Source organism: Corella eumyota, chromosome 2 (assembly GCF_963082875.1).
Source record: "Corella eumyota chromosome 2, kaCorEumy4.1, whole genome shotgun sequence".
In the NCBI taxonomy this organism is placed as follows: Eukaryota; Metazoa; Chordata; class Ascidiacea; order Phlebobranchia; family Corellidae; genus Corella; species Corella eumyota.
In genome coordinates, this window is record NC_137491.1 from 18,182,577 (window position 1) to 18,210,529 (window position 27,953).

Here is a 27,953-nt window from a genome sequence, read left to right on the forward strand (position 1 = left end):
CATGTTTAAAAATTAAATTTAGGTTAAACTACATTTATTAAATTTTTAATTAGTTAAATTGTAATCAATTTTTTGGATTAAAATTCTATAAATTTTATTATTGTTCGTAACTAATCATGCATGTGGTGACGTCATGCGGCGGTTTCTATTGTAAATGTATGAATTCCGAAAACTAAAAGTCAGTTATTTTTCGTTTTTATCGGCAATATTTACACAATTTTTGCTCAGAAAATAGGTTTTTATAAAGTAAAATCAATGTCGATGCTAGTTTAGTGTGACTAGATTTTGGTAGAATATGGAGGAAAGTGCTAAAAGAACCAGTGTTATTTCGCAAAGTACGAGCTCAATGTCTTTATTAGAAAATAACGGAAATCCTTTAATGAATGTGGATTCAGATATTCTAGTTAATCAATTGACACAACAGGTCTCTATTACTTTGGATCTCTATTACTTTCGCACGCCCGAATTTAACAAGGCGTTATAACCTAAGTATGGCAATGGTTCAACCAGACCTTCAAAATTAGTTGAAATATGTTTCAATGAGTATAACTTAGTCCGCTTTACGAGTCAGATGTGTTAATGGGTAAACTGAATATGTGAGGGTTAGGGTAAGGGTTAAATTTATGCAGCCTCTTTGTTTAATTACATGTGCCGTATTTCGGTTACACACCCTGTTTATGTAGGGCGTGCGAAACTAATAGAGATCCTATTATTTTATTAATATATACATTTGCTGGCTTTATGTTTGTTAAGTTATTCTTCTGCCAATTTGTTCTTGTTTTTTTGCTTAAGGCGAAAACTTGACTTCACTACTTGAGGGAATAATAAATATGAAAAAATACATTTTTGCAACTTAATTATTTTTTATTACAATTAACTTGATAATAATGTAATTTATCTCAAAATGATTTTTGTAAATTTTTTTAGTTGAAAAATGTTCGAAATGAGAACAATGATTTCATGAAACAAATTAGTAAACTTCGTAAAAGAATAAACTCTTTGGTTGAAGAAAAAGTGGTCAACTCTACTAGTTTCAACAAGGTAATATCTAATATTACATTTAAAATAAAATTTTTGGACAAAGTCGGTTGCTTGTAAAATAGTTGCATGTTAGAGTCTACCAGTACTATTTCTTAATGCCCTGGTTCGATTCCCGCTGGCATTTTTATTATTTTTAAAATAAAAAGCTATTATTTTAAAACTTTAATGTTGAACTTAAGTTATATCACTTTGATTATTGCATTTTCAAAAACTATGTTAATCAAATTTTATATATGTCAATTTTTTTAATTATTTTTGTAGGAAAAATTAGATTTGCAATCAAGAGTTGTCAAGTTGGAATCACAACTAGAAAGAGGTGAAGCGGCAAAACAAACTGTTGAATATGATTTGGCTGTTTCAAGAAAAAGGGTCAATGACTTAGTGCGTAATACAACTAGTAAAGAAGCCACACTGTCAGACAAGAACATGAAATTATCAGGTAAATACATCCTGGTAAAGTTTTTTATTTTAGAAGTAATAAATTAATAAGTAAATTGAATTCTGTTGTGGATTAAATAACAAAATTTGTGTTTTTATACTGGAGATCTTAGGTTTAATTACCAATGTCCCCATGTTGTAGTTCCCTCAAAAATAAGCTTTTGTGAATTTTTTTAAGATTTAAATCTGTAAAAGTAACTTTAATAATAAATAAAAGTTGTTAAGATAATTAAAGATTAAGTTAGACTTGGTGGTACCTACTGCTTTGGATAAACTACAAAATTAGTTTTTCAAACTTGTGTAAAATTAAAATTTTAATATTTTTTGTGCTGATTGTTAAGATGAGAAAGTAAACATGGAATTACAACTTGATGAGATGGAAAATGAATTAAATCTTGTAAGAAAAGTTTCAAGTGAGAATGAAACAAGAATTGCTTTGTTAGAAGAAGAAAAGGTAAATATATATAATATGATGATACTCTAAAGTTTTTCATAGCAGTATTCCTAACATGCTTTTTTCTATATTATAAGGCCACTGTACTGAATATACATCAAACATTATTTGCCCATTAAAAAATGGATTTTAAAATATTTAATTACTTTTTTTAAAAACTAGTTGAATATATGTACAGACGATTGTATATAACAAAGAGAAATTTATAAGCTCATTTAAATAAATTTTGCCCTAAACATAGGTCTTATATGACAAATATATAGTCTACTATGCAGATTTAATTGAAGCTATATACAACTACTAGTACATTTTATTTAATATAATTCATTGTCTTTTTTGCAGCGTCAACTTCAAAGTGAAAACATGGCAGAAGAAGCATTGATGCGATCTGACAACGAAAAATTAATCGGTCATGTAGAAGATCTGAAATATCAAAAAGAACAACTTGAAAATAAACTTGTTGATGCTAAACAATCTTTACAAAAACAGGAAGAAGAATTGAGAAAATCAGTAACTGAACTACAAATAGCAATTGAAAGGTATTTAAAAAAGTTGGTTATTTAAAAAATTTTTATCAATTTTAAAGTGAATTTTGTATAAAAGTTTTAATGTAAATTTTTATAAAAGTGAATCATTTTTTTATTTTTATTGCTGTTTTACATTTTATTAAATTTTACATTCTTTGTTAATATATTTATGTTATTTTTTTCCCTTTTATAAAACAAATGTTAATTTTTTTTGTTAATTTTTTATTTTTTTGTGAAAAAAAGTATTTATTATTTTTTGCCTTTTTTTGAAAAAAAAATGAATTAATTTTATTAAATTAAATATTGTTAAACAGGGAGCAGTATCTGAGACATGATTTTGAAGAGTTAAACCACAGAGCAAAATTCTTGGAAGAAAATATCGAGGCAGAAAGAGCTGCTCACCTTGAATCAAAATTTAACTCTGAAATTGTACAAGTAAATAATTTATTCAACAAATTATTATAACTATTTTTAAATTAATTTTGAACTAATGAATGTTGTTTTTCTTTTATACTAGTTGATAACTTGTCCTATACTTGAAATTTAAATTTAATAATATGGTCATAACTCTCACTCAATATTTGTTTATATTGATGTACACACGCACCACAAATGGCAGTTTTATTTAATTTGTAGGCCCATAAATTGGACATATATACTATATGTTTTCTAAGCACCATTATATATAGATGTGGATTAATTTTTTTTTATATATGTGCGTTAGTGTGATAAACTAGTAGGTGTCGTACTTTAGGCTTAAAGATTTCAGGTTCATACCGCATCAATGCCACACTATTCACCCTTAAGCCCGGCAACTGCACACTCTTACCCAATAAAATATCAAAAACCTATCCCCTTAAGGGAAATAATTTTTTTTTGTTATATATTTTCACTTTTTAATTTTTTTTGCAGCTTAAACAGCAAGAATATGAATCACAATTAGCCAGGGAAAAATCAAGTTACGATTCTTTGCTTAAAGAAAAAGACGACGCAACCAAGAAAGTTTTAGCTCTGGAAAGTTCTCTCTCATTCGAAAAACATCAAACAAAAAATGCAAATGAAAAACTAGACAAGTAATTTAAATTTTTTGAGTTAAAAAACAATTATTTTTTAATGGGAATCACAGAATATTTTTAAAATTGTAAATTTAAAAAAATGGAATTTAAAAAAAAAAAAATTTAACTCCCTAAAAAAATTTATTTTTTTAAATTTATTTTAACAAAATATGTCAAAAAATAGTTTTACATCTGCCAAGAAAAATTGTTTTCTCTGATTTTTTATTTTTTATATTTTCAATTAAATTAGAAGTGTACAAGCTTACGCTGATGTACGCAAACAGCTTGGAGGGGAATTAGAAGAAAAAACAAAATTTATCGAAACTCTTTCACGAGAGATGGACGACCACGTTCTTAATTTCAACGAACTGAAAGAAGAATTATTCACAACTAAAGAAAGACAGGTAAAAAAAATTATTTTTGTTAACTAATTGTATGATAAGTTACTGTAGACCTATAAAATCTACTGTATTAAATGGATTAAATTAAACAGGACTGGCAGCGTGGTGTAGTGGTAGGAACACTTGCTAAACTACACATAAGGTCGTGGGTTCAATCTCCACTGATCTCATGCTGTAGTGCCCTTAAGTAAAGCGCTATATCGGTATAAACTCCTGCTGAGCCAGCACTTAATTAGCAGCATAATCATCGAGCAATTATAATCTATAATATCCCAAACTTCCACAGGCAACTCAAGATTGGGTTGGAGTAACTAATGTTACTCTATGTTTAAGTCGCGCATTCAACTTTCTCACATCGAGAATAAAAATTATACAAAAAAAAAACATAAAGCTTGCATGGATTAAACCAAAACCCATCTATAATACACTTACTACATTTAATCCATTCAATATACATCTAATTAAATTAATCCTGTATTTTTTATAGGAACTGTTAGTTATTTCTTATTTATTTTTTTGTGATAGATCTATCTTGAAGAGAGAAATCACGAATACTTTACTGAAATTAATTTGTTGCTGGAAAACTTTGAAATCGAAAATAACGGTGAGTTCTACTTCTTATTTTAAATTTAAAAAATTCAATATTTTGATATGATATTTTAGTTGGTAACTATTTGTAAAATACATCTTCTTTTTGTTGTTTTTAGATGCATCAAAATTGATGGATAAGAAAGGTGGAAGAAAGGCCAAACAACCTCTTAATGATCTTAAAAACATGCTTTTCACTTACCAGAAAATAATAGGAGATCTGGAGGTATGTACAGTTTATATTTGCACAATTTTTTACTTGTATACTCAGTCACTTCACTATATGAGGTAGTGGGTTCAATCCACGCTGCTCTCATTTTGTAGCGCCATTGAGTAAGGCGCTATAAACGGTACGAACTTTTGTTGAGCTAGCACTTAATCAGCAGCTTAATTACCGGGCAATTATAGTCTATAATATCCCAAACTGCCACAGGCAACTCGAGACTGGGTCGGGATAACTGTTGTTACTCTATGTTTAAGTCGCGCATTCGACTTTCCCACATCGAGGATAAATAAATTTTTAAAAAATGTAAGTTACTATGACAGTAATATTAAAAAAAAAAACTATTTTTTTAAAGTGTGAAATTAAGAAAGGAAAAAGTCAGGAAAAACAAATTCAAAAAGACTGCGACAACTTCCGTGATCTTGCTCTTGCTAGAGAAAAATCTTTGAAAGATACAAAGGTTTGTTATTTTTTTATATTTTTAGGTTTGCAAAGGCAAAAGACACTGATTTTTTTTTTGATGTGGGAAGGTCGACTTTGCGAGCCGAACATAGAGTATCATCAGTTACCCCCGACTTAGTCTCGAGTTGCTTTTTAAAGTTTTGGATATTATAAATTATAATCGCATGATAATAAAGCTGCCAATTAAATATTGGCTTAGTAGAAGTTTATATTGTTTAAAGTGCCTTACTTAAGTGTGCTACAGCATAAGAGCAAAGAGGATCAAACCCAGGACGTCATGTAGTGAAGCCAAGTGTTCTGACCACTACACCATCCTGCTGGTTTTATTCCTGCTGCTTATAAAGCTATTTTGGATTATTTTTTTGCATCTAAATAATGGAATTTTAATTTTTGTTTAGAATGACTTGGCACAATGTCAAAATGATTTGGAAACGATCCGATCCAATCAATCTGAATATGTTTCGGAAGCTGGTAAGACGGCTCGTGACCTAGAAGAGGTCACAAATGAGTTACAACACCAAATCGAAAGATGCCGACAGCTGGAAGAAAGTGTAAGAAAAAAGTTTTTTTAATTTTTCATAAAAATTTTTTTAGTTGTTTCAAAAAATTAAAATAAATTTTTGCTTAGAATAGTGTAGATTTATAAAATTTCATCTATGCTTAGGCTGTAAAGTAAACTTTTTTAAATTAGGAATAATTTAATATAATTGTTTAAATCAGGTTGAGAACGTTCAAGAAAGACATGAAACAGAGCGGGAAGCTCATATTGGTTTCTTATGTGAGTTACATCATGTGGTTTGTAATGCAAGTGGGGAAAAAAATACTTTGAATAAGTAAGTTGTACTTCTACTAATGCTTTCTTATGCCTTAGATATATACATTAAAATATTTTACTTATTTCAAAACCTAATTTTTTTATGATAAATTTTCTGTTATTAATAAATTTTTTTTTGGTCTCATTAATAAGGAATCTTTTTTTTTAAGAATAAATATTGGCCTTTTTACATTAGGGATAAATATTTATTAATAATATTATTGTCCAGATTTATGTGGCCCGAGTTATCGGTAGCTGTTAGGGAAGGAATAGATTCTGTGATTAACAGTTTCAACCGTTCAAAAGAAAAGGTGACTAAACTATTGTTTTTTTGATTTAGGGGTTAAATATTTAATTTAGGTTTAAATTTAGTAAACAATTTGCTGGAAAAATTAGCCTATACTATTGATGACAGTTTTACTAAATATATATTTATTTAAACAAAATTTTTAAAACACACTTTTTACAAAAAATTTATATTTTAATAGGTGATCAAAGTAAAAGGGGGTTAAAAAAATGTTTTTTTTGATAAAATTGTATTTTTTAGTCTGTTTAAATAGTATTTTTTATCTTTTAACAGGTGACCCAGTTAGAATCTTCATGCTCTGAGATGGAAAGATCTGTGGAAGAGCTGCAAAGAGCTCATGAGTCCTCTGTGGATCGGTTAGCAGATCGATGCAGGGAAAGGGAGGAAGAGTCGATGCGGCAACGGAAGCAGCTGGAGCAACATTATGAAGCTCTTCTTGCTGAAATGCACACTAGAACTCAGGTTTGTTTTTTTGTAAAATTTATATTTTTTATTGCATAATTGGGTGTTTTTTTTAAATCTTTCAAAAAATAATATTTTAAGATGCTGTTTTAATCTGCAAACAAATGGTGTTTTGGGATGGTGTATTTTACTTTGTTAAAAATGGTGTTTTGGGATAGTGTTTTTAAATCTGTTAAGCTTAACTAAGGATTAGTTTTATTTCTCAGGTTTAGAACTTTGGTTTAGTTTTTATTTTTTTAAATTTTGTTTTTTTAAGTAAAATTTATATTTTTTGCCTTTTTTTGTAATTGGTTAAAAAGCTCAAAAAAATAATTAAAAACACTAAAAATTGACTATGGCACATGCTTGGTTTCACTATAGAAGGTCTTGGGTTTGATTCCTACTGCTTTAATGCTGTATTGCCAATCAAGTAAGGGTTTATAATTCGACGAACTCTCACTAAGTCAAAAAAACCTCCAGCAGAATAATTATCAGGAAATTTTTGTTCAACAAAATTTCAAACTGAAAAAATCTTGAGACTGGGTCGTGGCATGTAATGTCACTAATGATATGTCGGCCTTTTTTTAACAAGGTTAGAAGAAATACAAAAAATATTTCAAAATGTAGAGGCTGAACAAATTTGAGTTTTTAAAGTGAAAATTTAAAAAAATTATAAAAAATTTTTTTTGAATTTCTGAATAGAAAACACAGACTTTGTGTGATGAAGCATGGGCAAAACTTAACAGCAAGGAGGGAGTACATGATGGTTTACATGCTGAGTGTTCACAATTGAGAGGGGAGAATAACAATCTTAATCTGGTAATTAAATTCTATTTAAAAAAAACTATAGTATTTAATCATTAGAAACTTTTTTATATAAACCTTATTTTGAGTTGCCTTTGTCAGTTTAAGATATTAGATATAATTATATTGTCTGTGTTAACATGCTGTTTATTTTTTGGTATTTTTTGTTTTATTTTTTTTATTCATTTTTTTAATTTTTTGAAAGTATTTTAACATGATAGCAGCTGGGATCAAACCCTGTACCTTGAGTAGTAATGTTGACAACCTTGAGTAGTAATACCATTTTACCATTCTGGCATTTAAATTATCATTTTTAATGCTATGTATATGTGAGAGTCGAATTTTTAATTATTTTCTTTCATATTTTTTAAATTTTTTGTAGGAACGAAAATCGTTGTTGTACGGTTGTGCTTTATTATATGGGGCCTTATATCCAACTTTAAAAGCTAAACGGGAATTATCTCAGCAGAGAACTTTGCTAACCAGACTTTCTATGGATAATGAAATATGTAAATTTCAAATGAGGTAATATTTAATTTGTATTTATAATAAAATATTAGGTTTATATATATTTTTTTTAATGATTTTTTAAAATAAAAGTATATATATATTTGTACTAGTCATATGACTGCCCTGCAGTCGGCATTTTAGTTTTTTTTAATATGTTTTAACTTTTACCTAATATTTGCCTGTTGTAATTCACCTGTGCACCACAAGCGGTAGTTTAAATAATTTTGTAGCCTTATAAATTGGACATATATATACCCCCACTAAGCTTATTATATATCAATTTAATTTGTTTCAATTTATTTTTATTTATTTTTTTTTTGTATATATTTTCATCCTCGATGTGGAAAAGTCGACTCTGACCCAGACTCGAGTTGCCTGTGGCAGTTTGGGTTATTATAGAATATAATTGCCCGATAATTATGCTGGTGATTAAGTGCTGACTTAGCAGGAGTTCAAACTGTTTATAGCGCCTTACTCAAGGGTGCTACAGCATGAGATCAGTGGTCATTGAACCCACGACCTCATGTTTGGTGTAGCAAGTGTTCTTACCACTACACCACGCTGCCGGTATAAAAGTAAACACAATATGCTAAACTGGCAAAGTCAATTTACGGTCAGAGTAATAATATTATTAACAAAGTAATGTTGTAACATCATCTTTTTTTGCTCAAGATAAATTGAATAGTATAAAAAAACATATATTTTATGTTGTTTTCTATTTATATATTGAAATACACAGAACGTTGGTTGATACATTAACTGAAGAGATGAGCAGATCAAATAGTGGAAAAAAGAAACTTATTTCACCAGTTTCATTTAGGTTTATACACCCTCTAATAAGGTAAGCTGTAAAATAAAAAAAAATTTTTTAGAAAGATAATTTGTGTTGCAATTTTGTGTTTGAAATTCAGATGAGCATTTTTTTACTAGAAATTTATTATTTTTTATGTGCTCTCATTTTTTAAAATTAAAGTTGTTTTTTTTTATCAACATATTACCAATATTTCTAACTCTTGTTTTATACAACCCAGTATTGCATTTTTTAGATCAAATTTTAGAAACCATTTTTTTGATTTATTTTTTTTTAGATTTCGTGTTGCAGTCTTAGCAGTGCTCGCAGGGGGTCGTTTAAAAAAGTTGAGCTGTCAATCAAATATTCCGATGTTCACATGTGATGATGTGGTTATAAGTAACAGTAAACTTATGGTGGTAGCTGGAAAACAACCGGGAAGAAAAATGAAAAGTTTGTGATTTCATTTTTTGATCATGAAAGTTTTTTTTTTTGAAAAATTTCATTTTTGAATGATTGACTTCACAACTTAAAATTGGAGTATCTTTTGTTACTCTAACTAAGTCTTAAGTTGCCTTTGTTAGTTTTGGATATTATTTTTGTAACAATAATTGTGCAAATAGTAGGAATCGAACCACAAAGCTTATGTTGTGAAGCTTAAATTGTCATGTTTTCAGATTTTTAAATTAGAAAAACTTTTAGCTGTTTTTTTAGTTAACTATATATGCTAAGGGCAGATTTTTTTTTCTAAAATATTATCATTTTTTTTTGTTCATTTTTTAAACTTTTAGATTTTCCGAATAAAACTATCATTTTTTTTATATAGCTTTATCCTTGATGTGGAAAAGTTGAATGCGCAACTTAAACATAAAGTAACAACTGTTACTCTGACCCAGTCTCGAGTTGCCTGTGGCAGTTTGGGATATTATAGATTGTAATTGCCGGGTAATTATGCTGCTGATTAAGTGCTAGCTCAGCAAGAGTTCATACCGTTTATACCGCCTTACTCAAGGGCGCCACAGCATGAGAGCAGTGGGTGTAGCAAGTGTTCTTATCACTACACCACGCTGCCGGTATTTGATTTAAACAAAAATATTTTGCATTTTAGGTCAATCGCCAAGTGATGCTACAATGACCTGGTTATCCAATTCAGATATTGTTCATAGTATAAGAGAAGCAACATGTGGTATTACAGACATAATGGAAAGAAACAAAGGTTCTCATGCCATAGTTAAGACAGCAAAGAATGCTTTCTTGGGCATTTTGCAGGCTGTGCAGCCTCATTATTCAGAATATGCAATGCAGGGACATAATATTATCAGGTCAAATTTTGATTTTAATTTTTTTTTAATAAAAATTTAGATTTTTTTGTTATTAAAATTTAAAATTTTTTTTTGTTTAAAAAATTGTTTCTATAGAGAAAGAAATTCCTTATGTAGAGTCTTACAAGATGGTTTGAATAATGTGATTTATAAATCTAATCTCAGAGATGTTGTCAATCTATTTTCAACAGAGGTAATTAATTAAAATATGTAAAAAATATTCTAATTTAAAAAACCAATGCTTTTAAAATTCACATTTTTTTTATAAATTGAAATTTTATTATTATTTTTTTTTTTTAGCACTCGTTGAAATCCCTACAACGCCATTTACTCGATTTTACTGAACGTTTACATGCTGGTGAATTAGAAAAGAGAAGTTTAAGAAAAAGGGAAAATAAATTGAAGGACCAAGTAAAAGAACTATCCTGGTACAAAGGTAAAAATCTGAAACGAAATATTGTACAAAACTTCAAATCATATTTTTGCAGTGAATTGTACTGAACACACCGGCAGCGTGGTGTAGTGGTAAGAACACTTGCTACACTACACATAAGGTCGTGGGTTCAATCCCCACTGCCCTTATGCTGTAGCGCCCTTATGCTGTAGCGCCCTTGAGTAAGGCGCTGTAAACGGTATAAACTCCTGCTGAGCCAGCACTCAATCAGCAGCATAAATATCGGGCAATTATAATCTATAATATTCCAAACTGCCACAGGCAACTCGAGACTGGGTCGGAGTAACTGATGTTACTCTTATGTTTAAGGCGGGCATTTGACTTTCCCACACCAAAGATAAATTTATATACAAAAAAAACATCACCCAGTAGAGCAATATCAGTTTTAGTGGACGGTGTATATATTTATGTTCAACTTATAAACCTACCCAATAAATAAATCTACTGTTTGTGGTGAATTATTGCGGCAAATATCAGTTGAGAGTTGCGACTATATAAATTAAAATCCTAACTATATAAATTAAAATCCTAGCTGTTGGCTCTTAGTAAAAAAATGCCAAGTAACATTACCAGTAACAGTAAGTTTATTGGCAACAATGTTTTTTATGTAACTTAAAAGCAATATTACTCAAAATTTTAGACTAAAAACGCAACACTCTTTTTTAACAGCTAAATTGGATGAGAAGTGTGTGGAAATCAAGAAGTTGGAAGACAAGGGTCACAAGAATGTATCAAAGGGAAAATTTGAAGGAGTTTATTTGGAATTAAACGCAGCGTTGGAGAGAGAAAAACAAGCTCAAACTTTGCTGCGTGAACAAAACTCAAAACTACAAGTAAATTTCAACTTGCTTCAAAAGTTTTTTATGGAAATTTTTATTTTTTTATCTTTTTTAAATCTTTTTTTAACAAAAATTTAATTATACAAAAAAAAAATTTTTTAATGGCTTTTTTTATTTTTTGGTAAGTTTTTAAATCTTTACAAATTTTTACACATATAACTAATACTTATATAGATTATAAAGGATTTTAGTTGTATTTATACTACTTATATTTTTTAATTTGCAAAATTAGTAAAACTAATATATACTAAAATTTTTTTTTTACCATTTTGAATTTTACAAATTTTTTATTGATTCTAGCTTCTTTAAATTTACTATTATAGGTTTTTAAATTTTTTTTTTAGGAGTTAAGTTATAAGTTGGAAGAAAAGTCTACAGATGGAATGGAAAAAGAGCTGACTTTAAATCAAGCTGTTACTGTAAGTTTGTATAAAAATGTCGTATTTAAATTTTTGCCTGAAAATTTAGAGTTTAATAAAATAAAAGCAAAATTTTATTAATGTGCTATTAACAATATTTTATTTATGAAAAATGATTAATTTAATATTTTAGTTAAATTTTAAAATTTTTTAACATATTTTTTTTTTACTGTAAGTTTGTAAAAAAAATTTAATATTTAAATTTTTGCCTGAAAATTTTCTATAGTTTTGCCTAAAAATTTAAAGTTTAACAAAATAAAAAATGAAGTTTAATTATTGTGCTTATTTACTTATTAAAAATTAAATAATTTTTTTTTAATAATTATATATTTTTTTTTTGAATTTTAAAAATTTTTTTCAACAAATATTTTTTTTTAGAGTTTGACTGAAGTTAAAATGGAGTTAAAAAGATGCGGTCAAAACAAAAGGCAACTTCAAAAACAAGTCAGCAGACTGGAACATGAAAAAGATAAACTGAGTTTGACTTTAGATGATGCGAAATGTGCACTCAAAAAAGCTGCTGGGTAAGAAAACTAATTAAACTAAGTCCACTAAAGTGGTATTCCAATCTTAACAATGGGTTGCGGGTCAAAGGGTTGAAGGCTTACTTTTTCACCCTTTAACATGGTGTTTATGTATAGCTCAAGCCTGTTTGAATAGCAAAACTAAAAAAGAAAACCAAAAAAAAATTTAAAAAATTTAGAGTAAATTTTTTTTTAATTTTTTTTTAATTTTCTCAATTATTTTAATTTTTTATAACTTTTTTCATTCATAAAAAAACACTTTTTTGTATATATCTTTATCCTCGATGTGGAAAGGTTGTATGCGCGACCCAAACATAGGGTCACATCAGTTACTCCACCCAGTCTCGAGTTGGTTGTGGTACTCATTTTTATTTTTATTTAAATTAGAATATTATTAAAATTAAATAACAATATATTTAGTGAGAAAACATCAATAGCTCACTACTTTGAGAATGTTGAAAAAGCCTTACAAGGAGCTACAGAAGAGAATGTATCTCAAAAAGTAAAAAACCTATTTTAAAACTAAAATAAACACAAAATAGTTAAAATAAAATTAAGTAGTGAATTAGTTCAAAATTCAATAATTTATGTTTTTTTTAGCTTAACAGTGATGAGCTATTCATAGAAGGAGGAACTGGAATTAAGGCAGCTCAAGTTAGTGAATTTTTTTAAATTGTGTTTTTTTTATCTAATTCTTGCTATAAAATCTTATATTTTAATAGCGAACTGTTGAGACCTTTGTACGAGCTCAATCTAGTGCTGTTTCAAGAATTAACAACCTAGAAGGTCAAATAGCTTCGTACCACAACCACATCATGGCGCTAAAGAGGGAGCTACATGATGCCTGTCATAGAGAGACTTACACTGGCCAGGTATTACTATGGGGAACTACATTATGTTTTGTATGTGAACTTTTTTGTATTTTATGTTTTTTTTTTGTTCCAGGATTATTCCTCCCAGGATGGGGTTTACAACACACCACTTAATGGTGCTAATGAGTTCAAACCTCTGAGGGGAGAAGTTATTGAGGATCCTTCATTTAGTCAAACTAATAAGTAAGAATCTTGTCTATTTTATTATGTTGTACTAAGTGTCATTAGGCTTTCGAACTAAAAAGTTATGTAGTCTACTGATAGATGCCTATGCCTTGGTTACCAACTCAAATCTGGGCATTAAATTTCCACTGGTATTGTAGAGTAGCGGTTAAAACACTTAGCTTTACGACTTGAAGTCTTAAGTTTGACCTCTGCTGCTTTCGTGCTGTAGTGCCACTAAGTAGGTAAGGCACTATAAATAATACAAACTCTTGTCAAGCCAAAAAACAATCATCAGAATATTTACCATGTATTTATAATCAATATTAACCTACTAACTGCCAAAGTCAACCAGAGACTGGGTCAAATAACAAAGAAATTTTTTTTTAAATAAAAAAAACACAACTTAAAATAAAAAAATGAATTTAATTTTTACAGAAGTTCAAGATATTTAGATGCCCATAGAGACATACCAACAACAATGAAGGATTTGACTAATACTTATAAATAAATTGTCTTACTGTTTAGCTTGAGTTTTACACATTTATTTTCATATCATCCTGTGATTTTTAGCTTTTATATCATTTTAAAAATATGTTTTGTATTTTTTTTTGTAATATTTTTAGTATTCATATTTGTATTTAGTTTTTTAATAAAAATATATCATCTATAGTTTTCATTTAAAATACGAGGTCTTTTTATTTTTATTATTAACATTATTAGATCAGTTAGAAATGGGTCGACTGAAAATGAGGGAATGGAAATTGAAGGAACGGAAAATGAAGGAACGGAAAATGAAGGAACCGGAAAATGAAGGAACAGAAAATGAAGGAACCGGAAAATGAAGGAACGGAAAATGAAGGAACCGGAAAATGAAGGAACGAAAATTGAAGGAAAGTGAAAAATGGAGTAGCGGAATCCTAAAAAAATAAAACGCGGAAATACCGTTGACTGTTTATTTAGGTTTACTGTTATTTATTTGAGAACTGATAAGCGATAATGAGTTAATTTTTATTACCCCAGCATACCCTAACCCTCTTTTATAAAATGCCCGTTTATTTCTAAAATAATATTGACTTAAATATAAATAAATAGTCAACGGTATTTCCGCGTTTTATTTTTTTAGAATTCCGCCTCTCCTTTTTTCACTTTCCTTCAATTTCCGTTCCTTTATTTTCCGGTTCCTTCATTTTCCGTTCCTTTATTTTTCGGTTCCTTCATTTTCCGTTCCTTCATTTTCCGGTTCCTTCATTTTCCGTTCCTTCATTTTCCGGTTCCTTCATTTTCCGTTCCTTCAATTTCCGTTCCTTCATTTTCCATTCCCTCAAATTCCGCGTCCCCTTAGAAATTACATATTGATATTCACCAAGTTAAGATAAAAAAAACATTTTTATAAATCAAAAAATCCTATTTTTCTTTAATTATGACAAGGATTTTATTCTACAAATCAAACTATTTACTTTAAAACAACTTAAATAGCGGATCATTATCGGTATTGTTACTTTTTAACCTTTTTACTTGCCATATATATAAAGAAAAAAAAGAAATTATTCAAAATAAAAATGGCGTCAATAGCTAGAGCGAGGCGAATAAGAAAAAGGCAAATTTGTTTACGAAACTCCTAGGCTACAAAGTACGCTATCTTTCCCTCTCTAAATTTTAGATAGAGTCACGATAAGTTTTTCTTTTCACAACGAGGTTATTAACCTACTTAATGTAAAGTTAACAGCGTTTATATTGTAAAGTAAAGTTTAAAATCTATAAATTGTTGTCAGTAAAGGCAATACACAATGGATACATCGTCTAAAAACGGTAAGTTTGTATAAATTTAATCTATTTTAATGTTCTTTTTCGTTACGTTATTTCATTATTCTCATGTTTCAAAACTATATTGTTTTTATAACTTGATCTATTTAAATTTGGTGATTTTAGATGATTTTACGTCAATATCAATTGATAGTGAGCAAGATCAATGGTTAGTTAAATATTATTTATTTTGAGTAAAAATTTATTGTCAGATTGTGTAGATATATACCTGTATTTAATTAGACTATATTCTATCAATTTTATTTGTAATACCCATTTTGACTATTATATTACTTAACTTTAACAGGTACCAGCCAGCAGAATCTGACAATGATCTTGATAAAATGTTGAAGTACATGGATGAGAATGCAGAGGAAGAATTTGTGTTTCAGCAAGATGATATTGATCAATATCAGGTAGTTTATAAACATCATTTGGTATGATTTTTTGTTGTTTAAAATCTTGCCTATCGGCAGCATGGTGTGGTGGTCAGAACACTTGACTTTACTACATAGGGTTCTTGGTTTGATCCCCACTGCTCCCATTCTGTAGTGCCCTTGAGTAAGGCGTTATAATCAGTGTGAACTCCTGCTAAGCCAGCACTTAATCACCAGCATAACTATTGGGCAATTATAATCTATAATATCCCAAATTGCCACAGGCAACTCGAGATTGGGCTGGGGAAACAGTTGTTACTCTATGTTTAAGTCGTGCGTTCGACCTTTTTACATCAAGCATGAAGATTTAGGCTATACAAAAAAATTTTTCGTTGCCAGTAAAATTATTGTTAAACACATCATAAGACTTAAAGTAATAAAAGGCACTATGTTCTTAATTACTATTTGTCCACCTTTCTTACATTTGATAATATTGTAAGTAATAAAAATTTTATATTTTCAAATTTTTTTTTTTAAATTATTTTCATAGACCACAATTACAAACCTTAGAGGTGAAATTGAAAGCAAGGATGCAGTGTTTTCATATCTGGATGATTTCGAGAAGATTGTACGAACCGATTTATTAATGATTGGTTCTATTTCTATGGATGAATTTCAAACGCAGGAGCAAAAACTGAAAGAGGGCCATCTTGAAAGCGAAAGAAAACATGTAAAAAAATGGATATTTAGTTTTTCTGTGGTTCTTATAATATAAAAAATTTCATAATATTTCAGATTATATTTCTATACATTAATACTCATTTTTTCTAATTCTTGAATTGAATTTAATATAGGCACTAGAAAAACAGCGTAGAATTGCAGAGTTAGCTCGTCGAACAGAAGAAGCAAAGAAGAGAGTTTGGCAAGAGCTTAAACTTCAACAAAAGGAAGCTGCAATCAGGGAGGAACTGCTCAGAAAACGGGAAAAACTACAACAGGTTAAAAATTTAAAAAGAAAGATTTGATAGCATACATTTTTTTGTAAATATACCTAGACTTCGAATATGCTTTCAGTTTTTGCTAACTGCCTAATTTTTATGCAATTTTACATAAAAGAAACCTTGTTTTTTTTGAAACTGGTTTGTTTTTTGAAGTTTATAAATATATTTTATGTTAAAATGATGTTCAACTTATGGTAATCAATTATGGCTGAACAATAATTATTCTCTGATTTTAATACTTTTTTATGTCTATCTTAGCTAAAATTACAATATTTTTTAATTTAGGATCATATGCAAAAAGCATTCAGGCAATCAGAAAACCAATTACAACATGTTCTGGAGAATCGAAAAGCTGACGTCAAAGCTTTTTATGGAGATCTTATGTATGCTGATAACCAATATGGTGGAAGCAAAGGTATTGTAATTACTAAAATAAATTAAAATAATTTCAAAAAAAGTTTGTAAATTTGGAAAAAGGGTATTTTATAAATATATAAAAATAACTTAAATTAGAGCGGTCCCAATTTTTTTCTTAATACGCTATTTTTTTTATATATGTATATTTTTTTCTTCGATAGAGTAACAACTGTTACTCAGACCCAGTTTCGAGTTGCCTTTAGCAGTTTGGGATATTATAGATTGTAATTGCTTAATAATTATGCTGCTAATTAAGTGCTGGCTTTGCAGAAGTTCATACCGTTTATAGCACCTTACTCAAGGGTGCTGCAGAATGAGAGCAGTGGGGATTGAACCCACGACCTCATGGTGGTGTAGCAAGTGTTTTTACCCTTACACAATGCTGCTGGTAACTCAATGTTGCTACAAAAGTAAATACATATTTTGCTAACTTACATAGGCAGAAGATGGAGGGTAGAATGGTCCAAAACCCCTCAACCAATTCAGATCAAACTGAGAAGTGTTCGTGGTATAAGAGATAAGGTTCCTATGGGAAGATATGTACTCATGGTATCTCTGTATGACAAGTAAGTTATATTTTTATTTATTCTTGATGTAGTAATGCCAACTTAACAGCCTAAACATAGGAAAAACTTGCATTGTTCTACTTAGCCTTAATTATCATATTCTTAATAATATGACGTAACAAATAGTAGTTTTTTATTTGGTTTTTGACTTTGCAAAGGCAAGTATTGATTATATTGCCTTACTTACAGACACTTTATCGTGTAAGCAGTGGGGATCAATTCCAGGACCTCATGTAGCAAAGTTGTTTAGATCACTACCCTATACCCCCAGTTTAGAGTACAAGCATTTAGGTTTTTTAGCATAATTTTAAAACAAAAATAAACTTGATTTTTAGACTTGGCGGCCATGTTTTACGCTGGTCCAAACTAGCTGGTCAACAATGGGGTGGTGCAACATTACCAGTACAGCATGATGGTAGTTTTGCAACCAGCGAGATCTTATTGGACCAGAGTGTGTTCACTGTATTACCACCTCAGTGGAAGTTGCAGCCAGGAATGATTTTAACTTTTGAGTTGTTTTTGTTGAGGGGATCAGCAAGTCCAGTGGATAGAGTTGTTGCTTGGGGTAAGTGAAAAATTGATTTAATTATTTTTTGTTTAATTTTAAAGTTTGTATTACTATTTAAAACTATTATTGTTAAAAATATTTAAAAGGTTACTTTAGATTTTTTAAAATTTAGTTCATGATATTTTTATACCCTTTTTTCTTTCCTAAGTTTTTTCATATTTATTTAATTTTATTTTGAAATAAGAAAAGGTAATATTAATTTAAAAACATTAAACCTGTTTAGTTTATATTTAAAAGAAAACCAAAAAATAATATATATAGTTTAATTTTGCTAAAATCTTGACCTTTTTTAGTTTTTTTTATATCTTGTTCATAGTATTCATGTTAAAAGTTTAAAATACATTTAATCAAATGAAATTAGAAAAAGGTTATTGATAGATTATTAGAACAACACTAATAGTATAACATATATTAAAACGGAAACAAAAAAACAATTTTTATTTATTATATAATATTATTAAATTCAACTTACTTATTTAATTTAAATCTAAAACATTCACATTTACATAATATTAAATTTCATTTTAAAACCTCGTGGTTATTGGCTTTGATGTACAATGGGTTTTGTTTTGACTTTGTTTGTGTAACTAGCAAACACTAGAGTGCGTCACAATAGAAATATTTCTCGCGAATTGTGTTTGTTTTGTGTGCGTATCTATGTAATACCAGAACTAGGAAAACAAATAGAGATTAGTTATTGCTTTTACAAACTACTGTTGACTTTTCATAATCTACAAGAAATGATTTAAAATTAATTTTGCCTTTTTCTTCTATATTAATTTTTTTGTTTTTTTTGCAAATTGTAATTGTTTTTATTTGGTATTCTTCTACAACTTATTGAAGGGTTAATTAAACAAAATGTGTTTTATATTGGAATAGTAACCTTTATGTAACAAAATTAAGATATGTATAATAATGAAACATGTCTTATTATATATCTTTATTCTCGATGTGGGAGGGTTGACTTTACAATCTAAACAATGAGTAACAACTGTTCACTTGAACCAGTCTTAAAATGCCTTTGGCAGTTTGGGATAATATAAATCATAATTTCTCAATTGTTAGCTGCTGATTTAGTGTTGACTTAGCAGGAGTTCGTACCGTTTATAGCGCCTTGCTCAAGGGTGCTGCAGCATTAAGAGCAGCGTGAATCGAACCTATGGCCTCATGTAGTGTAGCAAGTGTTTTGACTACTACATCACCCTGCCGGTTAAACTATAATATAAAAGCTTATTTTCTTACATATTTGTATCACAAGTTTTTAAATTTTTGTTTTTCTTTTTGAAAATTGTAAATATATTAAATAAATTTTTTATTTTTTCAGGTTGTTTTCCAGTCTGTGATGGCAGGTTCCAAACAGTTCAGGGTAAATACAAGGTTCCAATGTTAAGAGGTCATATAGAAAATCGAATTTACAAACACTCAACTATTGAACAACTGATGGCAACTGATATTGACCATTGGATGGCAAATCTCTATATTGAGGTATTTTGTTAAATTTAATTGTTAGTTAAGTCTGGTAGTGTGGTATACCAGTCATGCCATAAGTTTATAAGCCGAAAGATTTTTTTTTGTATTTTTCTTTATTCTCGATGTGGGAAAGTCGAATGCACGATTTAAACATTGAGTAACATCAGTTACTTCGACCCAGTCTCGAGTTGCCTGTGGCAGTTTGGGATAATATAGATTATAATTGCCCGATAATTATGCTGCTGATTAAGTGCTGGCTCAGCAGGAGTACGTACCGTTTATAGCGCCATACTCAAGGGTGCTACAGCATGAGATCAGTGGGGATTAAACCCACGACCTCATGTGTGGTGTAGCAATGATTCTTACTTTTACACCACGCTGCCGGGGGTTTTACGTTTAAGCAGCACCAATATCATAGTATTTGCCTTAAAGCTTGACATTTATTAATAGCTTGAACAAGTCACAACAGTACACCCTCTTCCAATAAAAGTCTAAAACATTACTTGATATGAAAAAAGTTTTTTTACCTTATGTTAATTGCATTAAAATTTTACTTTTAATAGAGTTCTTAAACTGGATTCCATAAAAATTTAGTTAGTTTATTAGCTTATACATTTAAGTCAAATTTTAAATAATCAATTTAGTTCTAAAATACAAATTTAACATCAATTTACGACATTTAATTTCAAAACTTAGAACATTTTTAATTTATAAATTGGTAGTTAATTCGACATAATAAATTTTTTTTAGATAATTCAACTACCGAGATATTTGTCTGGACAGAAAGAATACGAAGTTGAATTACAATTCACTTCTGGTTTGTTGAGTTATCCCGACAGGGTTGCCAATGCAGAAGAAGCTGCTGATGGTGAGAAGTTACCGGCGATTAATAACAGAAACACTGAATCCATTGCAGGTGAATTTTATTAAAAAATTACATACCTAAAATTCTGAGTAAAACTATTTGATAGCCTGCCCTACAGTCTGGATTTTAAATGCAGTAATATTGATGCAACTCTTAACTAATATTTGCTCGCGATAATTTACCTGCGAACCACAAACAGCAGTTTTTTATTTTGCAGGCCTATAAATTGAACATACATTTTTTTATGTATTTTTATGTTTATTTTCAATGTGGAAAAGTCGAATGCGCGGCTTAAACATAAAGTAACATCAGTTACTCTGACCCAGTCTCGAGTTGCCTGTGGCAGTTTGGGATATTATAGATTATAATTGCCAGGTAATTATGCTGCTGATTAAGTGCTGGCTCAACAGGAGTTCATACCATTACTTAAGGGCGCTACAGCATGAGAGCAGTGGGGATTGAACCAACGACCTCATGTGTGGTGTAGCAAGTGTTCCTAACCACCACACCACGCTGCCGGTTCACATATATACTTATCGTCTATTAAGCTCTATTATTTATAGATTAAAGAACTTAAGATAACGCCATTTCTGCAACTATTTCAAAATTGCAATTTGTAACATTAGAAAAGAATTAAATTTTGAAATAAATTTTTGAAATAATTTTTTTTTTTACTTTTTTTTTAGATGATAGCCACTCAACAGGAGTTAGCATTAAATTTGGTCACTCTGAATATACATCTACATCAGGGATTGTTACTGGGAAAGAAAGTATTTCTGATAGTCAATCGGTGAGCACGATTAAACGAAGATCATCGGAAAAACTAAAATCGCAGCGAGGCTTAAGAAGAAGACACGTCAATAAGAAAAAGGTAATATTTTTAAAAAAAATTTTAGAATTTTTTTTTTAATTTTAAAATTTTCACTTTTTTTTAGAAAATGGAGTCTTCAGATGAAGAAGAGAGTGAAGTGAGTAGTTTGGAGGAAGAGGATCAAGATCTGATTCCAGTAAAGGGACAAGATGGAATGTACTACAAAGTTCACCACAAAAATCCTGTGGAAAATTATCTGGCTAAGGTAACTTTTGTTTTTAATTTTATTCTAAAATAAAATAATGTTTTTTTTTAATTTTTTGCCTATTTTACTTCAAGTGTGATCTATTTTAAAATATTGTTTGCTTATTAAACTGTCTATATTTTAGGCAGTTTTATTTTTTCTGTATTAATTTTTGATGTGAGAAGACCAACTGCAGTGTATCATTAGTTATTCTGACTTAGTCTTGTGTTGCTTCTTGTGGTTTAAGATATTATTGATTTTAATCGTACAATGAATAATTAGTAGTTTGGTTTTTGACTTAGCAGGATTTCGTACTGTGTTTGTAGCTTTACCAAATGGCATTGCAGCATTAAAGTCATATATTAGCGATATTTTTATACTCAAAAATTGATAAAGTTGGTGTCACTGAACACTAAAATAATTTTAACTTAAAATAATTTCACCTACTTTTTAAGTTATACAACTTTTAAAAAAAATTAAGATTAATTAAAAAAAAAGAAAAGGGAAGCCCTGTTTGTGATGACGTAGAAAGTACTAGCTTGTATACATTCACTACGCTACTTGGTACTTTCTACGTCACACAAAAAATATGGTAACCTGTTTTTTTATGTTAATCATTTTCCAGTATTTTTGAAAATAAAATTATAAGTACCACAAACATTTTTAAAGGTTTTAAAGCCATTTTGTGATTCGGTGTCAACCATATTCGGTGTCAACTAATGTGCTATATACATTACTTATAAAATTACAAAACTCTCTAATAAAGCACTTTAAGGCATTGGAAATCGAACCTAGGCTATTTTGTTGTGAAGCCAAATGCTGTAACTACTACACAATGCTGTCGGCTTAAAAAATACATTTTCCTAATTTAATAAAGTTTAATTTGAAATTAAATAAAAAATACTTTTTTTTACTAGAATGCCACTCTGCTAGTGCCACAAACTGCTCTTCTCAACAAAAGAATTTTAAAACCCAAACTCACCCATGCTGAAAGCCTTGAAGGTCACATGTTTTCGATTCAACCTCCATTTACTCTTAAAGGAAAACACGAACAGAGTGGTCACGAAAAAGCTGAGTAAGTAATTTTTGTAATATTAGGTAGTGGTAAGAACATAAGGCTTTACTACATGTGATTTTGGGTTCAATTTCTGCTACTTCCATGCTGTAGTGCTTTTTAGTAAGGCACTTTAATGTATAAACTCTTGCTAAGCCTAATTAAACTATTGGCAAATTAATTATCAGGCAATTTTTTTTGTATATATCGTTATCCTTGATGTGGGAAGGTCGAATGCGCAACCGAACATAGAGTAACATAATTAGTTACTCCGACCCAGTCTCGAGTTGCCTGTGGCAGTTTGGGATATTATAGTTTATAATTGCCCGATAATTATACTGCTGATTAAATGCTGGCTCAGCAAGAGTTCATACCTTTTTTTAGCACATTACTGCCGTTGTTTATAATTAATAATTTCCCAAACCGTCAAAGTTAAATCTAGACTCATTTTGCTTTATGTTTGGGTTGTGAAGTCAGTCTTCAAGGATTATTAAATATTTTAAAAAATAAGTTCATAGGCTAACTGTACTTTTACATCAGAAAATTTGTTTCTTCTAGCCTAAAAAATTTTTTTCTTAAAATTATTGAATTTGGAATTTTGTTTAAATATCTTTTGCATTAATTTTTTGAATTATTTTTAGATACATTATGAGAATGTTTGTATCTGAAATGGGGTTTTCCCACTGGAAAACAATGGAGTTTTTTGTAACCATTTTACTTCTTATTCTGATGTGGTTCGTTCGGCTTTATATTCACTACTGCGGGCAATGGATTTTTATTCAGGTATTTTCAACAAAAATTTGTAACTTTTATTGGTAGAGGCTGTTATGTTACATTTGTTTAAAAATTTTTAAATTTAATTTCAGTACTTTTTTTTTGTATATATTTTTATCCTCGATGTGGGAAAGTCGAATGCGTGACCTAAACATAGAGTAACATCAGTTACTCCAACCCAGTCTCGAGTTGTCTGTGGCAGTTTGGGATATTATAGATTATAATTGTCCGATAATTATGCTGCTGATTAAGTGCTGCCTCAGCAGGAGTGTGTACCGTTTATAGCGCCTTACCCAAGGGCGCTACAGCATGAGATAAGTGGGGATTAAACCCATGACCTCACAGTGGTGTAGCAAGTGTTCTTACCACTACAATACGCTGCCAGTAGTTATAGCCATATTACTTAAAGCATGTAATAGCAAGACTATAAGGTTAAAAGTTTAGTCTCTTGGGAAGACCTAAAACTAAAACTATTTAAGTTTATGAATAATGCTTCAAATGTAGACTGCTTATAGTATTTTCTTACTACAATAACAGAAATGATGGTCTCATATTTATTTAGTTTAACATTAAAATTTTAAAATAAGAAAAAAACTTTTTTTTTGCATTACTTTTTTGTGCGTTACTAAAAACTTGTTTACATAAATATTCTGTTATTGTTTCCAGGCGTTATCTCTTCCAGTCAGTACATTTGTGTTTTTTCCTTATACTGTCAACCTAAACTACCAAGCTGATCTTCTAACAACTGGAGAGGAAATTGGCGTCGTTGTCCTCGGTCCATTCTTCAATACAATTGTGCAGGTTAGTTAACCTATTTTATGTAAAGATACATTTTTAAACTTTGTAATTTTTTTAGATTTTTTAAACTCTGTAATTTTTTTTTAAAACTTTTTATAGAGTTTTTAATACAAATAAAAACCAATTTTTTAATATTTTTTCAACCAGATAATAATGGTTCTCATCGTTTGGGTGGTTCAGTTAACACTTGGTTCCCTACCACTAATATTCTCAAAAGTGATCATGGCATTCTCTCTTTGGACCATATTTGATCCGATAGCTATCTTGATTGTTGATTCTATATTAGGACGTTATGTCAGCACTGCTACACAGCCTATTGGAGATGCTTTTAAACTGTACTGGCATTTCTTTAGAGTTGAAGGTAGGTCTAACTTTTTTTTATATATCTTTATCCTCGATGTGGGAAAGTCGAATGCGCGACTGAAACATAGAGTAACAACAGTTACTCTGACCCAGTCTCGAGTTGCCTGTGGCAGTTAGAGATATTATAGAGACTATAATTGCCCGATAATTATGCTGCTGATTAAGTGCTGGCTCAGCAGGAGTTCATACCGTTTATAGCGCCTTACTCAAGGGCTCTACAAAATAAGAGCAGTGGGGATTGAACTCACAACCTTATGGTGTTAAAGCAAGTGTTCTTACTACTACACCACGCTGCCGGTCGTTTCAGTTAACAAAAAAATAATTTTCAAAAATATAAAGATTTGTATTTTGTCATGCTTTATTAAAAACTAGATTTGAATTGTTACTGATGCTGTGTCATAGTATTTGTAAGTTATAGACTAATCTTTGTTAATTAAAAATAATTGTTTATTGGATCTACTTTTTTGGGGTTACCAATTGCTTGGTTAAATTATATAAGGCAAAAAAGTGGTCAGAACACTTTATTTTACCACATGAGGTTCTGCGTTAGAACCCACTGCTTTCATGCTGTAGCGCTCTTAAAGGGGGTATAAACAATATTAACTTCTGAAAAGGCATTACTTATTCAGCAGCTTTATTATTGGGCAATTATAATTTGTAATATTCCAAACTGCCAAAGGCAACTCGAGACTGGGTCTGGGTAACTGATTTTACTCTGTTTTAAGGTCGTAAAGTCGACCTTACCACATCGAGGATAAATAAATATAAAAAATGGTTTAAGCTGCAAAGTCAGCCTTTCTGCATTTAAACCAAAGAAACATAAGTTTACTTAATAAGATATTCTTACCTTGAATTTTGTACAGAATTGTTTGTTAATCTTTACTTGTATTGGTTTAAACTTATTTCAAAAAATTTTAAACAAATTTCCAATTCAGGATCTGGAGTGATTGGAATTCCGATGACGATCTTCCTCTATTCAGTCCTGATGTTCACCGCCGCTGTGATCACTTATCTCTACTTTCTCAAACTCCACAACAATGGGAGGATGCAGGATGTCTTCCACAGATTACATGATGAGGAGGAGTCCTTCTTTGTTCCTTATGATCTTGAGCTGAGTAATCAGGAGTTGAGTTATATTGTGAGAAAGGCAGAGCAGTGGAGAGGGGAGGATGGAGAAAGAAGAAAGGTAAAAAAATTTGTCAAAAAATAAAAATTGTTTTTTTTTAAATATTTTACTGCACAATTGAATTAAATATTATATCACAAAAATACCTTAATTTTGTTTTACTTAGGTTACAGTTTATGATTATATATGGGAAGAAGACAATGACTTGACTGAAAATCAAAACGAAGAAGTTACTTCTCATATTGCCATCCATACCTTACATTTAGATGGATTGAGAGAGTTGTACAGACATTTTCTTAGATTACCTGGTGAGTTCGAATTTTTTCATGAAACGCAATTTTTTTTATCTTCATTTATCTTCGATGTGGAAAGGTTAACTTCACAACCTAAGCATAGAGCAACATCTTTTACCATAAGCTTTCTGCAGTTTGGAATATTAAAGATTATATTTGCTTAATAATTAAGCTGTTGTTTAAGTGCTGGCCCAGCAGGAGTTCATACTGTTACTTAAGTGTGTACTTAAGTGTGCAACAGCATAAGAGCAGTGGAAATCAGACCCTGGATCTCTTGTAGTAAAGATTAGTCTTTTATTTACTACATTATGCTGCTGGTAGTAACTGCTTTGTGTGTTCTGTATTTTTTGTGAAAAGGCCTTTTATGACCTAAACATAGAAAACATGTGTTACAAGTTGTTTTTGGCAGGTTGAAATTTTTGCCAAATGCATCTAGTTTAGCAGAAAAATTAAGGGTGCTACAGAAGGGTATCAGTGGAAATCAAATCCAAGACTTCATATAGTAAAACCAAGTGTTTTACCCACCACCATGCTGTAGGGGTTATTAAATTCTAAAAATAAAAATAACTGTTTTTAGATGGAGCAATAGTTGAAGTACTAGGAGACTTGGGATCTTCAAATTTAACCCCTGATGTGAAAACTGCTTTGTTAAAAAGATCAAATAATATTGAGAATGTATTGGACTCCACTGTTAGGTAACTTTTATGCATTCTGGTTCAAAAATTTAAGTTTATTCTTTTAAATTTTTAAATAAAATTTGTTTTTTTAGTTTAAGAGATAATGAAAACATTCCAATAACAATCAGTCATTCGTCTCGACATTCTAGAAGAATGGAAACTTTACAAGTCAATGTTTTAGGTAAAAACTCTAATTATATAAACTAAGGTTGTGTCACCGAGTTATACTGTTAGGGATTATCACTTTTTTTTATATATATCTTTATCCTCGATGTGGGAAAGTCGAATGCACGACTTAAACATAGAGTAACATCAGTTACTCTAACCCAGTCACAAGTTGCCTGTGGTAGTTTGGGATATTATAGATTATAATTGCCTGATAATTATGCTGCTGATTAAGTGCTGGCTCAGCAGGAGTTTACACCGTTTATAGCGCCTTACTCATGGGCGCTACAGCATAAGATCAATGGGGATTAAACCCACGACCTCATGTGTGGTATAGCAAGTGGTCTTACCACTTCACCACGCTGCTAGTAAATTATAAATTAGTATTTTATAATATGGAAAATTTATCAAAAAATTTCTTAAAATTATTGCACTTACTTAGTTTAAGTTGTGCTATGGATAATAATTTTAAACACAATACTACTTTAAATATGTTGGCAACCAATTTTATAAATATTACGAAAAATTTCAATTTAAATAGAGAGACCAGTGACTAGTGACTCGGTCAAAACAAGAGAAACAATCCATTTGGGAAGCGATGATTCGATTGATATTGACAAGGAAAATGAAAAAACAAATAATTTTTCATCGGAGGCTTAATATGTTTTTTTTTATTTAGTCATGTAGTTTAAATTGTGTTTTTATTCAAGTAGCAATTAATGTAAATTAATCATGCCGCTAAATTTATGTTTACCAATTATTTGTTTAAAAATGAAATAAAATTTTTGTGTGCCTATGTTAAAGAAATTTATAAACAATTTTATAAGTTGCAATTTCTTGTTAAAATATAAAAGTTTTTGTCCTGAAGCGCTCTTACATTTTAGTTAATTTAAATTAATATCATTTTATTAAATGTACATCTTTATTATTATTTTTATTCTGTAATTTTGCACTTTTTTAAATGTAGTACTAGCCTTATCATCATCTTATATCACTGTTTTATCACATCTTATTTTCACTGTAACTTTATTCATTTGAAATTAGTGTAATTCAAGTTTTATTTGTAAAAAAGATAGTGTTTTAATAGTTCTCTGCAGTTTTTATCATGTAGTTTTATCGAAAAAAAGTTAA

The 27,953-nt window shown here is 29.7% G+C and overlaps 2 protein-coding genes across 2 annotated transcripts; both read left to right on the forward strand.

Annotated features, from left to right (window-relative positions):
* The first annotated feature begins 234 nt into the window (after nt 1–234).
* On the forward strand, nt 235–14,126 carry LOC145741956 (coiled-coil domain-containing protein 171-like). Its single transcript, XM_082559660.1, has 30 exons — nt 235–424; nt 928–1,041; nt 1,303–1,480; nt 1,821–1,933; nt 2,276–2,472; nt 2,775–2,895; nt 3,373–3,533; nt 3,766–3,919; nt 4,442–4,520; nt 4,624–4,730; nt 5,083–5,187; nt 5,588–5,740; nt 5,910–6,022; nt 6,233–6,314; nt 6,584–6,772; nt 7,454–7,570; nt 7,938–8,080; nt 8,805–8,906; nt 9,154–9,308; nt 9,964–10,177; nt 10,274–10,370; nt 10,478–10,613; nt 11,301–11,464; nt 11,815–11,889; nt 12,268–12,413; nt 12,834–12,915; nt 13,014–13,067; nt 13,136–13,285; nt 13,359–13,468; nt 13,886–14,126. Exons 1-30 carry the CDS (start codon nt 296–298, stop codon nt 13,956–13,958), a joined length of 3,813 nt encoding a protein of 1,270 aa, XP_082415786.1. The 5' UTR covers nt 235–295; the 3' UTR covers nt 13,959–14,126.
* Nucleotides 14,127–15,115: 989 nt separating this feature from the next.
* On the forward strand, nt 15,116–27,936 carry LOC145741725 (uncharacterized). Its single transcript, XM_082559368.1, has 21 exons — nt 15,116–15,259; nt 15,380–15,422; nt 15,561–15,669; nt 16,181–16,360; nt 16,485–16,628; nt 16,917–17,046; nt 17,488–17,614; nt 17,950–18,179; nt 19,507–19,667; nt 20,403–20,568; nt 21,204–21,388; nt 21,453–21,593; nt 22,490–22,647; nt 23,268–23,409; nt 24,067–24,201; nt 24,346–24,559; nt 25,497–25,747; nt 25,854–25,995; nt 26,558–26,675; nt 26,750–26,838; nt 27,364–27,936. Exons 1-21 carry the CDS (start codon nt 15,238–15,240, stop codon nt 27,480–27,482), a joined length of 3,006 nt encoding a protein of 1,001 aa, XP_082415494.1. The 5' UTR covers nt 15,116–15,237; the 3' UTR covers nt 27,483–27,936.
* The last annotated feature ends 17 nt before the right edge of the window (nt 27,937–27,953 follow it).